This window comes from Prenolepis imparis, unplaced genomic scaffold, assembly GCF_030444845.1.
Source record: "Prenolepis imparis isolate NDT839.2.m4 unplaced genomic scaffold, iyPreImpa1.0 SCAF_3, whole genome shotgun sequence".
In the NCBI taxonomy this organism is placed as follows: domain Eukaryota; kingdom Metazoa; phylum Arthropoda; class Insecta; order Hymenoptera; family Formicidae; genus Prenolepis; species Prenolepis imparis.
This window is the reverse complement of record NW_028141161.1, coordinates 5,567,069-5,582,572: the sequence shown is the minus strand read 5'-3', so window position 1 is coordinate 5,582,572 and position 15,504 is coordinate 5,567,069. Positions and strand designations below refer to the sequence as shown.

Here is a 15,504-nt window from a genome sequence, read left to right as displayed (position 1 = left end):
ATATGCATTCATACACGTATACATGTGTGCATGGTATACATTCACATTTATTTATTCATATCAAATTAATAAAAATTAATAAAAAATTCAAATTATATTAAATAATGTAAATTGCTGTTTGTAATAGTAATGAAATACGTACAACTGGAAGCTGCTATCGCTTCAGAAGCAACATCTGCTGGTGACCATTGTGTTAAACGCTCTCTGCAAAGCTCAAACAATGGTTGCTTCTCGGGTAAAATTAATTCTTCTTGCATTGATTTACATAAAGATTTAAATTCCTTCTCTGTAGCACAGAAGAAACACTGAAATGCAATAGATTAATTATTAATAAGAATATACATATAATTTTGAAAATGTCATATATAACATGTGGGCATTTGTACTGTATAAAATGCAATACAAATATAAATATCAAACACACACTTTCTCTCTTTTTATTAAGTTTTCTCAACAAATTTAATTTATTTAAATATAAGACTCACGCATCATTGACGTAGATTTTTTTTCAAAAGTTTAAATTAAAATTTTTAAATATATATTTTATACTAATAAGTGTATATGTGCTTTTTGTGCGTGCGTGCGTGTATATGTTCAAAAATATTGTAACACAGTAGTTAAAATTTATTCAAAATTATTTTCTTCATACAATAACACTTTAAATTTTAAATACTTAAAAAAATATTTTTAAGTCACATCAAAAATATTATATATAAAAAAAGACATTAAAAGAGAGAGGAAGAGAGAGAAGGAGAGAGAGAAAAGGGAGGGAGAAAGGGAGAGAGGGGAGGAAGTAAAAATAAAAAAAGACCCAGGCTCAGTAATCTTGATCTCTTGATATATGTTGTCAAAGTCATCACTCCGAGTAACCTCCAAAAGATTTCTTTTTAGCCGTTGTTCGTTATTTATTCAAAAATTATTAAGAAATAAATTTCATGCAAAGTAAGATTTTAGCAATGAAACTAGCAATGAAAAGTTTAAATACAATTTTTATCACTATCTATACTTTACACTGAAAAATATAAACTTAACTAAATATGTTCAATTGATTATTATTGTATTATTTCTTTGGATGAAATAAAAAATAAATATTTAAGTCTATAATATGACGTATATTTAGCTTAAATATTTCAAGTAAAGAAATGATACCAACCAATCTAAAATCAATAATTGGAATTCTTTAAAGTTGCCAGTAGCTAAATTAAAGAAACAAATGAAATTATTCGACCAAACTGGCAAATAGATATTTTTTATTTAATTGAAAATCACGACGTTTCGACCATATGGTTGTGGTCCTTATCAAGTGATATAAATTGCGTTGGCTAAATTATTAACAATTCAGAATTCATGCATATTCGAGATCAAACGATCAGTTTATAGACATGTTTTGATGAAGTGACATATTGACACAATGTTCTCTCTCTTTCAATTTGACAAATTCAATCTTTAATCGTTTGATCTCGAATATGCATGGATTCTGAATTGTTAATAATTTACCCAACGCAATTTATATCACTTGATAAGGACCACAACCATATGGTCGAAACGTCACCTGTATAAAGTTAACACTCCATTTAAAAAATTTTAAAATTCGAAAAGTTGTTCCAGGTTGTTCTAGACTTGTTATCATAAAAATTTTCGCGGAAAATTGAAAAAATCAATTTTTTGACCCGCCACTCCATTTTTCGAAAATCGAACTTTTTAAGGTTGCTCTAGGTTGTTCTAGTTGTTCTAAACATTGTTCCAAAGTATTAGTTTAATTGGTCAAAAATTTTAAGAGATATTTAAAAAAACGAAAAATTTGAAAAAAAAAAAAACGTTTTTGGCCATTCTTTCATAAACAAAATAACTTACAACATTGTCAATTTAGATTATGTTTATAATTGTGTAGAACAACTCAGAACAAAATTTTTAAGACCGGAACAACAATATAAGGCCCACGTTACTCTTAATCAAAAACATTTTTTTTTTATTTTTTTGGGTAAATGACTTGTTCCAGGCTTCCCGCTTTAAAACTATAGTATTCTCGACTAGAACAACTTAGAACAAAATTTTTAAGACCAGAACAACAATATAAGAGCCACTTTACTCTTGATAAAAAAAATTTATTTTTTTATTTTTTTAGGTAAAAGACTTGTTCAGGCTTCCCGCTTTAAAACTATAGTATTCTCGACTAGAACAACTCAGAACAAAATTTTTAAGACCGGAACAACAGTGTAAAGCCCACTTTACTCTTAATTGAAAAAATTTTTTAATTTTTTGGGGTAAAAGACTTGTTCCAGGCTTCCCGCTTTAAAACTATAGTATTCTCGGCTAGTGAGAAAACTTTAAAACTAAAAGATGTAAAAATATTAAAGCAAACTTCTTTTTTCAATTAATCTGCAAGTGCCCCACCCCTGAAAAAAATTCTGCCAATGCCTTTGTTATACTGTTGTTCTGGTCTTAAAACTTGTTCTAAATTGTTCTAGTCGAGAATACTATAGTTTTAAAGCGGAAAGCCTGGAACAAGTCTTTTACCTAAAAAAATCGAGAAATAAATTTTTTCTATCAAGAGTAAAGTGGCTCTTATATTGTTGTTCCGGTCTTAAAAATTTTGTTCTGAGTTGTTCTAGTCGAGAATACTATAGTTTTAAAGCGGGAAGCCTGGAACAAGTAATTTACTAAAAAAAAAAAAAAAAAAAATCGATTAAGAGTAAAATGGGCCTTATATTGTTGTTCCGGTTTTAAAAATTTTGTTCTGAGTTGTTCTACACGATTATAAACATAATCTAAATCGACAATGTTGTAAGTTATTTTGTTTATGAAAGAATGGCCAAAAACGTTTTTTTTCAAATTTTTTGTTTTTTTTAATATCTCTTAAAATTTTTGACCAATCAAACTAATACTTTGGAACAATGTTTACAAACTAGAACAACCTAGAGCAACCTTAAAAAGTTCGATTTTTGAAAAATGGGGTGCCGGGTCAAAAAATTGATTTTTTCAATTTTCCGCGAAAATTTTTATAATATAAATTTGATCTTCTGGAACAATTTAGAACAAGTCTAGAGCAACCTGGAACAACTTTTAGAATTTTAAAATTTCAAAAATGGGGTGCTAACTTCATACAGGTCGAAACGTCGTGATTTTCAATTAAATAAAAAATATCTATTTGCCAGTTTGGTCGAATACTTTCATTTGTTTCTTCAATCTAAAATCATTTATCCAAAATAAAATAAAATAGTCATATTCAAACTGCGGCTCAATTTTGTAAACATAATATATATATAGCGCACTTGTTGACGTAATTTTTTATGTAGAAATTAAATTCCGATTTTTTGTCTCAAATAGAAATATAATGGATAATTTTCTATATAAGTTTGTAGCTTTTTTGCTAACAATAATTTGTAGCAAACACTTGGCCAGATCTATTCGCAACAGACTTGGCTCTTTGAATAGCTATACTTTGTATGCAGGGGATTTACATCCGTTTGTGACAAAAATTTGAATACAAAAAAAAATAGATACATCATATAGCAATGAGAGAGAGAAGCAATTATAATTTAATATTATAACGTTGCAATAAATTTTTATTACAATAACTTATAACATTATATAATAAAATATGTGCAATATATTTCAGTTGTACTGTATAAATAACTTGTAATAATATTATATACTTCTTGTTTCTGTGCAACTTGTATATGCATATAAGTTGCATGGAAATATTATTGCAACAAACCAATTTTGTTCAGTGAGATATTATACAATATTGTCTTTATTCCTTACTGAACAATATAGTGTTATTTATGTTACACGCACATACACACACAAATTAAATAATGGAAAATAAATGTAATAGTTTACTATGCTTTTAATTCTCGCTGTTTGTTTGAAACTGATTAATGTCAAATAAAATAAAGATTTTTAATATTTAAATTTAATTTTAATTATTTATTACATAGATCAAAAAATACCTAGACGGAGAAAGTCGATATATATATTAAAAAATTAAGATGGTTGCATAAAAAAAATGATCTTGAAATGTCTAAAACTCCATCTATCGAATTTTTTCTGCGATCCCTTCAATACCTATGTATTCCATTTTCTTGATTCACAGTCATTTTTCATATTGATTTATAGATTAAAATGGGTAACTCTTTATATTTATAGATTAAAATGGATATATGTATTGATAAACCCCTAAATTAATGCTAAAGCTCTTGTTCTCTTATTGCGTGTATATTGATGTAATAAAACTAAATATATCCGAAGCACGTGATCGAATTTAGCCGAAGTATCTTGCTCATTAATCTCTTTTTGCGATAATGCTCCGTCCAGATATTCTTGATGACTTTGTACTATGTCAGTATCCATAACAACTTTTAAATATTTTCTGCAGACTTTAATAAAAGATAAAAAATAAATAGATTATACTAACTAGTGCCACAGAAGGATCCATGCCTGTAATAGGAATACGACTAGCTGATTTGCAGTGATATGTAGCATCCATTTCAATTTCTTCTTCGTTCATCTTTCTTTCGACACTACCTGATTTCTGTGTAGTATGAGGATCCAAATAAATCACTTCATCTCCTAAAAAATATTTATTTTATGCGTTTATTAAAAACACCACGTGATTATTAACTTTACATTTATAAAATAAAAGATTATTAAAATATAATCCTATAAATATATGTATATATGGGACATACATATACTAATTGTAAGATATAGACATCAAGATTCATTTAAGTTCAAATCCAAGTCCAAATAAAAAAGTACGCAAAATACAAATTAATGTTTTAGATAAAAGTTGTTCAATTTAAAAGGAAAAAAATATGCAGCATTTTTGACCTTGAATGAAAAATCAATATCACTTTAAATAAGTCACTTTAATAAGGTCGTATCAAGATCACTTAAAAAAAATTTTTTTTTTATTTTGAATTTTAACTGATGTTGAAATATTTTCAAAATGGTATGATTAAGCCCCTTTTAAGATTAAGTTATTTAATATTTAATATTTTAGAAATTAATTTATTATTTAGAAATTAAGTAATTTCAAAACTTTAATAAGATGTAACCCTGAAGTAAAATAAGAAAAAAATAATGAGCTAACTTATAGCTTTTTTTTAATTTGACATTTCTTTTCATTTTTTGAAGAATTTTTAGAGTTTTTAAACATACATGTCAAAATAATATTCTAGGAAAAAGCTGAAATTAATTTAAAACCGGGAAGTCAATTTTTTGGTTTTTAAAGTTTAATACTGATTAAAAAATTAACTTTTAATTAACAATAAGGAGTGTAATAAAAACTAAATAAATAAAATTTTATTCTATTAATTTAAAACATACAATATCATAATAAAAATATAGAAACTAGATTTTATATATAATTTTAATTTGCAATTAAAGAGCAAAAAAAAATAAATAAATAAAAATAAAAAAAAATAAATAAATAAAAAAAAATAAAAAATAAAAAAAAATAAAAAAATAAAAAAAAAATAAAAAAATAAAATAAAAAGTATATATATAATTATTGAAGATAAAAAAATAAAAGAATTAAAAGATTAAAAAGAATCTTATTTTTAAATTTCCATTAATGAAAAAAACTTTAATTCTGTAAAATAATTGATTCTTACTACTGTTTCTTATCATTCTATTTTTTAATATAAATATTATTCTTGTTATTGATTTAATTCTTTTATATTTTCAGGATGTTATATGTGTTTCATATAATCTTAAATTAAATCACTAATATTTATCAAAGTATACAAACCTACACAGCCTATAAAATATAAAGCAAGATTAGGTTTTCCTCCAATCACTCCCAAGGATTGTGTAAACTTAAATGATGTCTAAAAAAAAAAAATGTTTCCATAAATTTACAATTCTACATTTCTACATTTTAAACCATAAATATATACATTAGTAATATAATATTCTTATGCATTTAATAGCATTAACAATTAAATTCAATGTTCTCTATGCATAACAAAACTTTTATACTAATACCTTGAGTCCATTAATGTATACAGGATTAATCTCGTTTAGTCCAAGGCGCAGTGGGATTAACAATAATAAAGGTTTCCATTGGCTAGGTGCCTTCAAAGGCGTTTCTCCATCTATTTCCGCCGTCGTTCCACCTTCTACTCTACACTGTTTCACTGCAAATCCATATATGACGACCCATACATAATATACAGGATGTTTCATTTTAATTTCCCCAGGTAAATATCTCTGAAATTAAGCGAAATACGAAAAAAGAAGATTTAAACAAAAGTTATGGGATTTCGAGGGGGAAAGAAGTTGGCGTTACTGACTAAATTTTTCCTAAAGGGCAATTTTCAAGGTCATTTGAAGGTTATTTATGTTTTTTTAAATGAAACTGCCTCAATTTTTTTATATAAATTGATTCCTTGCAATTTTTGACATAAAAAGTTATAAGGGTAAAATGGCCAAAAAGTGAATAGTTTACGAGATATTTTATACTTTAGTTTAATATAATCTTACATAAAAACTATAGAATATCTCGTAAAATATTCACTTTCCGATGATCTTACCTTAATACTTTTATGCACAACATAACGAAAGGAATCAAAGTTAATGTAAAAGAACATATAATTGTTTTTAAGAAAAAGTATGTAGTTGCTAGTTGCAAATTGCAGATTTTTTTTTAAAAACAATTATGTGTTTTCTTTACATCAATTGATTTTTTTCATTATTTTGTGCATAAAAGTATTAAGGTAAGATTATTAAAAAATGAATATTTTACGAGATATTCCATAGTTTTTATGTATAAGATTATGTTAAATTAAAATAAATATAATATCTTGTAAACTATTCACTTTTTGGTCATCTCATCCTTATAACTTTTTATAGTGAATATTGCGAGGAATCGATTTATATAAAAAAAATTGAGGTAGTTCCATTTATAAAAAAATTAATGACTTTTAAATGACCTTGAAAATTGCCCTTTGAGAAAAAGTCAGTAGCGTCAACTTTTTTTTCCCTCGAAATCTTACAACTTCTGTTTAAAGCTTTTTTTTTTTTATATTTTGCTTAATTTCAGAGATATTTGCTTGGGGAAATTAAAATGAAACACCCTGTATATAAAATCAAAGAACAAATATTATTCAGACATGATCAATTAACTAACAATCTATTACGTATATTTTAATGTATAGTTATATATCTTAATCTTCTTTTATGATTCCTTTCTAAAAAAATTATAATATATAAAAAAAATAAAATCTGCATAAAAACATAAATTAGGAAATTATAAATTTGTATTATATTTTATTATGTAGAGACATAATACAACGAACTTTTATAATGTTTTCTTATTTTATTTTTTTCTTTTTTCTTTTACACACATAGGTATATATGTATTCTTTGAAAAGAATTTTAAATACATATATGCGATAATATAATAAATATGTGACATATTAATGTGTTCAACTGATTCTTAATTAATTGATTATGTCACAATTCTTCTCTTCTATTATAATATAATTACATACTTACAAATATCATTAATTATTAATGTATTGTCTAGTGCAACATGTATAGTAATGGAGCTCCATTCATCATATACGACTAATTTTCTGAAAAAATATAAATAATAAAAAATTAAAATTATAAGGGTTATTATAAACGTTTATAAATAGAAATAAAATATGTATATGTAAGTTAAAAATTTAATAATAAGACTCAATATGAAGTACGAATTTAAATTTCAATGGATTAGAAAAAATGTATATAAAGTATGTAAAAAGTGCACAGTTACGTAAAATTAAATTAAAAGTAGATTGATTTTTTGTCACAAAATTTTTTATTCATTAGTTACAAAATGGAAAATAATTTTTAATATTTTCGACTAAATAAAAAAAAAAAAAAGATTTTATATTTTGTAATATGTTATAAAAAAATCTAAGAAATCTTAGCACTAAATTCAAGTAATTATCAAAAATTATAATATTTTGAAAATAGTATGCTCTTATAAAAGTTTTATAAGTTAACATTTTTTTCATACTAAATTGTACTTTTTGTATTCTTAAATTTATTAGTTACAATGTAATTATAATATATAACAGTGTAATTATATAATACATACTTTTACTTGGATGTTTTCAAGGTCATTTCAAGGTCAACACAAATAAGGATTTTTTTTAAATTGAAATTACTACCCTACATGTTTTATAACATTTTAAAGATTCCTTATGCAACATTCTACATAAAAAATTAGCAGGTAAAATAGCCAAAAATCGAACGTTTACTGAATATTTTATATCTTAATCTAACATATTTTGATATACTATATCTCGTAAAATATTTAGTTTTCGATAATCTTACTTTAATACTTTTATGCATAGAATAATTAAACGAATCAATTGGTGTAAAACAGTTATTTTTAAGTATGCAACTTACAATGCGCAACTTGCAATGCACTATTTACATAAAACACGTAGTGTTCCATTAAAAAAATCGAGTTGATCTTGAAATCACCTTGAAAAATACCAAATTAATCAAATTAATGATTCAAGGTCAAACTGCATAAAACTACTAAATATATCTTTTAAACCCTACAACTTTTGTCTCAAACATTTTTCTATAAAATGGTTTATTTTCGAAATATTTAGTCATCCCGAGACTTTTTTCTCACCTTGTATGATGTCATACATTGTTGTTTTACTGTTTTATTTTAATTAACAAGAAATTATATCGCAACTAATTTTTCTTGAACGATATTAGAATCACCAATAATGAGATACATTTTAAAGAAATACATAATTGCATTTTTAAAAAAAATATGCAATAAAACATTTTGAAGTCTAGATAACCTAGTAATGCTGCACTTTTATAAAGATGGATTTTTCAATCGAAAAATGTAGCAAATATTTTAGTAGAAAATTGATTAATTTACATAATATTGCATATTTTGCCATAATAAAAATAAATTATAAATTTTTGGTAATTATGCATAAAATGGGCAACCTCACGGATGTTTTTTTTTTTGCAAAAAAACAAATTTCTTTGTAAATTTTTAATTAAATTTTGAAGATTTATATCTGCACTTTATCAAAACATTATTTTATTTTGAAACTTGCAAAATTTTATTAAAAATTGTGTTACTTCTAAATATTATTTGACTGAAGTTTATTGATAAAAGTTGTTGCAAAAATTATTAAATAATCTAAAAATTAAACTAAAAGTGCTAAACTAAATCAGAAACGAAAAGGATAAAAAGTATATAAAAAATTTTAAATTATAATAAATTCATAATATAAAATCATTTCATAATGAAAATCATTGATAATAAAAATCTTTAATAAAACATTCTGCAAAATTGGTATATTAAACATTTTTTAGTTTTTTTTGTGAAAATAAAATGTAATGAAATTTTATATCTGCATAAAATAATAAAAATAATATAATAATAATATAATAATATATTTAATATCTATTTTAAATATTTAAAAAATACTTATCGTGAGACAATTAATTTTAACAATAAGAATTAATTTAAAAATTTTAACAGTAAGAATTAATTTTAAAAAATGTTAAAACTTATATTTAATTTTTACTTAAGGCTCCTGGTACCTTGCCGACCATGTCGGAATCGTGACGTCAGAAGCGAGAAATAACACGTTGAGATTTCTTAGATGCCATTTCTAAATAAAAACATATTTGCATAAAATAACACTTAAGATCTCTTTAATACACTTCTAAAAAACGCCGAAAACTATCCTTTTCCCTTTATAATCAATCAACAGCTGTAAAATGTAATATTATGAGGCTCAGTCCGTCTGGTCTTTGCACATGCGCAGTCATTCCGCATGTCAAAGTTTGATATCTCGATCCTTTTACGGTTGTTGATTGACTGTCAAGGGAGAAGAATAGTTTTCGGCGTTTTCTAGAAGTGTATTAAAGAGATCTTAAGTGTTATTTTATGCAAATATGTTTTTATTTAGAAATGGCATCTAAGAAATCTCAACGTGTTATTTCTCGCCTCTGACGTCACGATTCCAATATGCCCGCGGTGAGCACCCAAGAGCCTTAATTTGAGATATAACATTTTTTGAGTTTTCTTTGAGTTTAAGAGATTTGTGTTTTGTCATACAAAAATAAATAATATAAGTATATACAGACTGGCCCATCGAAAACGTAACAGACATTTTTTGGCATTTAACAATTTGGTCAAAACACGCTCGGACAGATCAACTTTGTTGTCAAGGGACATATTAATTGGCTATTTTCGTTCATCTAACTTCAACCCCCAAAAAGGGATTAATTTCACCCTAAAAATTTCACCTAAAAATATGTCTGTTTTGTTTTCGGTGAACCACTTTATATGTAATATACCGGGTGTTTAAAATAAAACGTTACAAATTTTTATTTCCAAAAATATTGTTTCTAGAAAAAAATGTTTCAAATAAAAGTTGTAGTATTTCAAGGGGAAAATAAGTTAATGTTATAGAAATGTTTGTAGGAGACGGTTTTCAAGGTCAACTTGATTTTTTAAAATGGAATTATCCTAAAAATTTTATGTAAATAGATTCCTTGTAACATTCTGCATAAAAAATTATAAGGATAAGATAGTCAAAAATCGAACAATTCACGAGATATTTACATATTAATATTTGACATATTTTGATATAAAATACAAAATATCTCGTAAATTATTTAGTTTTCGATAATCTTACCTTAATACTTTTATGAAAATACATACTTGTTTTTAAGAAAAAATGGGTGTACTTCTGAAAGCCCATACCTCCGATTTTTTTGAAACTACGTATACTTATGTATTTTGACGTGCTGATTACGAATATGATAGTAAAAATTGGCGCAACTTTCATTTTCATGGTGAAAACCATAAAAAATCGTCAAAAATTGACGTTTTTTGGATTTATTTTATCAAGTACTGGAAAATTCAAAAAATGTTTCAAACAAAAGTTGTAGATTTCTTTGAAATATGCATTTTATGTCATATTCATTTTTGCCGTACGAGTGATAGTTTTCGAGAAAAACGATGGACTCTAAATCTTATATCTGTCCTCCCATCTAGCATGTACTTTGCAGTACATATACGATTCCATATGGGTTTGCAACTTTCCACGCAAAGCGAGGCCATATATTGGGACTTCTACGCAGTACTGCGGACATGGGTTGGGTCTTGTGTTTATACATACTTTTGAATTTTCCAGTATTTGATCAAATAAATCCAAAAAACGTCATTGACGATTTTTTATGGTTTTCACCATGAAAATGAAAGTTGCGCCAATTTTCACTATCATATTCGTAATCAGCACGTCAAAATACGTAAGTATACGTAGTTTACAAAAAATCGGAGGTATGGGCTTTTCGGAAGTTTATCCAATTCGTCTAATTATTCTATACATAAAAGTATTAAGGTAAGATTATCGAAAACTAAATAATTTACGAGATATTTTGTATTTTATATCAAAATATGTCAGATATTAAGATGTAAATATTTCGTAAACCGTTCGATTTTTGACTATCTTACCCTTATAATTTTTTATGCAGAATGTTACAAGGAGTTTATTTACATAAAATATTTAGGGTAATTCCATTTTAAAAAATCAAGTTGACCTTAAAATAACCTTGAAAACCGTCTTCTATAAACATTTCTAAAACATTAATTTATTTCCCCCTTGAAATACTGCAACTTTTATTTGAAACATTTTTTTCTAAAAACAATATTTTTGGAGATAAAAATTTGTAACGCTTTATTTTGAACACTCGGTATACAATGCATATGTATATGAACTTAAATATATATTTATTTCATCCTTATCAAGCTGGTTCCTCCACCACGGCAAAATATAAAAAGGAATGATTTAGGAACTATTTAACAGCTTTCGAATTCCACAAAAAATTTTGAACTCGTCATATAAAGCAAAATTTTAAATTTGTCACTAGTGGTGGATGTTCATTTAGTGCCTGTCACTCCTTAAAAATTAAAAATATTATATATATCCCTCAAAAATATTAAATTTGGCTTGATAGTTTAGAATTAGAAATTATTTAAGAGCTCTTAAATCCATATAGATTTAATTCTAATGAGACTATTGATTAATTAATATATAATTATGTTTTGATCCCTGAATTGGATCATCTCTGGTAAGGGTATCAAGTTAAACTGTGCATACGATCTTCAATATCTCCTAATCTTTACAACGAGGTTGATCACAACAAGTCTTCCTTCGGTTACAACGGTTGAGGAAAACACAAAGGTAAGAATTATCAGTTGAATAAGTGCTTTTATCATCGATTTGCGTGACTTTTACAATGTATAAGTAACTTTGAGCACTATCAATGCGACATCTACTGGGAAGATTAACAAAAAAAGCCTTAATCGCCTTCATCTTCAAATCCTGCTTCTATAGGGTGATGATGATGATGATTGAAGAGAGCAGTGAACTCGTCTCTTGATAGTGAAGACACTATTGAATGCGAAAAACAAGCCTGACAGCCTCCAAAAACTCGTTCCGCGGAATAGTGCACTTTATCTTCATATAACTTCATCTTTTAATAATACAATAGCCAGATATATCGGGACGTTTGTGAAAAATAATACTACATCTAGATCAATTTAAAATATTCGTTTGTGTTTGACAATTTCTCAATTAATTGGAAGCTATTGCTGATCTAAATGTTTTTTATTTAGTGACGAAGTCTTGGAAAACTAGTTTAAAAGGTCGAAGACGAATGTTACTCGAATGTATGTAGGAATGTCAATATTAATCTTCATATTTTTGTTAATATTAAACTCTACTATAGTTTTGTTTATGTTAGATAAACTAAAAAATTATCTCCTAATTATTGAAATCGCTGTACTTCGACAGGAATATGCGCGGAAGATAAATTGACAAATGACTTATTTTTTAAAGCGAAAAGAAAGGAGTCAAGGAACGATTCAATTTCGGTCCAATTCAGAGAACTTACATATAAAAAAGTGCAGATTCTTTTTCTCCTAATAAGAATTTAATCAATTAATTCTTATTAGAATAAATATTCTAATAAGAATTAATTGATTAAATTCTTATTAGGAGAAAAAGAATCTGCACTTTTTTACTAATCGCACCCTTCTTATTAGCCCATTTTTCCATAGTTGGGGAGAAAAATTTAAAATTTGGATGACGAGCTCAAAAGTTTTAACTTGTGAAGTGCAAAAACTCTTAAACATAGCTCCTAATATTCTATCATATTCGGTTTTTTTTATTTTGCCGTCTTGAAGGGGCCAGCTGGACAAAGGTTCACATATTTTCCCTCAAATACAATTCTTAAGGAATTTATATTATTGCTATACAGGAGCTTTTTAATACCTTTTGCTAACAATGTGTTTGTTTAAATTAAAATATACAGGGTGTCCCATTGTAATCTATCACCCCTCGTAACTTTACAGGAAGCGATCGTAGAGAAAAATGTTTCATACAAAAGTTTTTTGACTTTGAGGGGGACATAAGATGATGTCATTGGTTTGACCTTGAATAGTCATTTGAAGGTCACGTGAAGATCATCGATGTTTTCTTAAATGGAACCCCCTATTTTTTATTGTATATTCTTGTAACCCTTGTCGAGACGTTTTCAAAACACTATCTATGTGGGTCTTTTGCGCAAGCCGTTCCCAAAATACGAAACTTCAAAGTTGACATATCATCGGCATTCGCATTATCCGATGTACACCGCGGGGAGGTTGTTCAGTCGAATTTGTACATCAAGTGGCTCTAAAAAAAGCAGACTGTGTATGTGTGTGTGTGTGTGTGATTGTGCTTGCGTGTGAGTGTGGATACCTAAGAATGATAAAATATTTTATTGAAGGTGTTCGAAAACTTTTTAAACACTTTTAAAAACTTTTAAACACTTTTTAACTTTTTTCGAAAATATTTGGTATACGTCGCAAAATTGCTTTTGAATTGATTTTCAATAAAATATTTTATCATTCTTAGGTATCTACATTCACACGCAAGCACACACACACACACACAGAAGTAAAAAAACTTTTGTATGAAACATTTTTCTCTACGATCGCTTCCTGCAAAGTTACGAGGGGTGATAGATTAAAATGGGACACCCTGTATAACTAAATTAAAATTTCTTCGATATACATGATCTGTCGAAACAGTAATAGAAATTAAATATGTAGCGCATAATGTAACAGCAGTGTGAAAAAATGTAGTCACGCGGAATGTAAAGTATAATCCTTCCTTTAAAAGCAATACAAGTTTGGATTCGGTTGTTCACGCATCATTATAACATTTTCGTAAATGTGTTAGATTCATCGTTTTCGTGATTGTTATGGAAAATATTGAATAAAGATGTGATAAAAGTTAAAAAAAGCATTTGGTGATCATGTTTTATCACATGTTCAAGTTTTTGGCAATAAATATTTTCAGAAGACCGCGAAATAGTTGAAGATAAATCTAAACACGTGATAAAGCATGATCGCCACCAAGTGCTTTTTTTAACAATCAAACTTTTCATAATTGAAACTTGAACTGCTTTTAAAGGATCATACTTTACATTCCACGTGATTACTTTTTTTCAGTGTTGCCATATCGTGTGATACAAATTCAATCTCATCACTTTTCTGACAGACTATATACATATTCGTATAAAAGTACATTCGTATATTCCATACTTTAATACTTGTGCAATGGTGTTAGGACCAAACCATTGTCCAACTTCCTTTCCTTCGGACGCACCCATTAATGCAATTTGATGAATGGAAAAAGCGGCAGCTCTTTTGTCTTCAAAGCGACTTAAAATCTTCAGATATGTACTGTTCTTTGTTTCTGGCATCCATTGCCAATCTTTACCTGTGTATCATAAATATAATGTTATAATAACTTATATGGAAACTTTTTTTTATATTAATTATACAGTATCTCATAATTATTGTAGAACACAAAAAAAGTAAATTAATACGTAAAAACACAAGCTAAAATTTTTTTTATACGATTATTAGTTACTGAGAAAGTTTTGAAAATGGAAGATAATATATCTGTATATATTTGTAGATTTGTTGAATTTGGATAATTCTTAATAGTACAGAAAGTACCGGGAAATATCTCGAAAGGATGACGTTTTTTGAAAAAATGTTTTATACAAAAGTTGTAGGGTTTTATGTGACGCAGTACATAGCAATATCAAGAGACACGGTAGTGTCTCGCGCCAAGTCTACTGAGCGTAGCTTTGCATAGCGACTGCGAGGCATGCCGTGTTATTATACGCGAGTCGGACAGTTGAGAGTATCATATATTTCTGATACGCAATAACGGTTGAAGCGATCGAGTTCTTACTATGCTCAATCGATAGATTGAGTTTAAATTATATAATAAAAGTGTCTTTACTTTTTCTCTATGTGCTTTGTAAAACGGAGATATTATAATGTAAAGTTTGATTTTCTAAAAAATTGATTCAAGTTTTGGTCGTCGTCATCATCATCGACTTTCTCAATGCGAATGTACCAGAAAATGTCCAGTTCGAGCATACATTACAAGA

General features: G+C 26.8%; 1 protein-coding gene across 1 annotated transcript in view; it reads right to left on the bottom strand.

Annotated features, from left to right (window-relative positions):
- The window catches only part of Atg4a (Autophagy-related 4a), a 33,005-nt gene that overhangs the window by 4,196 nt on the left and 13,305 nt on the right, over positions 1-15,504 (bottom strand). Inside the window, exons 4-9 of the mRNA XM_083033193.1 lie at positions 14,642-14,819; positions 7,504-7,583; positions 5,992-6,143; positions 5,756-5,834; positions 4,418-4,572; positions 143-305 (exon numbers count right to left, since the gene is read on the bottom strand). Of these exons, the coding sequence (XP_082889319.1) occupies positions 143-305; positions 4,418-4,572; positions 5,756-5,834; positions 5,992-6,143; positions 7,504-7,583; positions 14,642-14,819 (807 nt within the window). The remainder of the gene's footprint in view (positions 1-142; positions 306-4,417; positions 4,573-5,755; positions 5,835-5,991; positions 6,144-7,503; positions 7,584-14,641; positions 14,820-15,504) is intronic.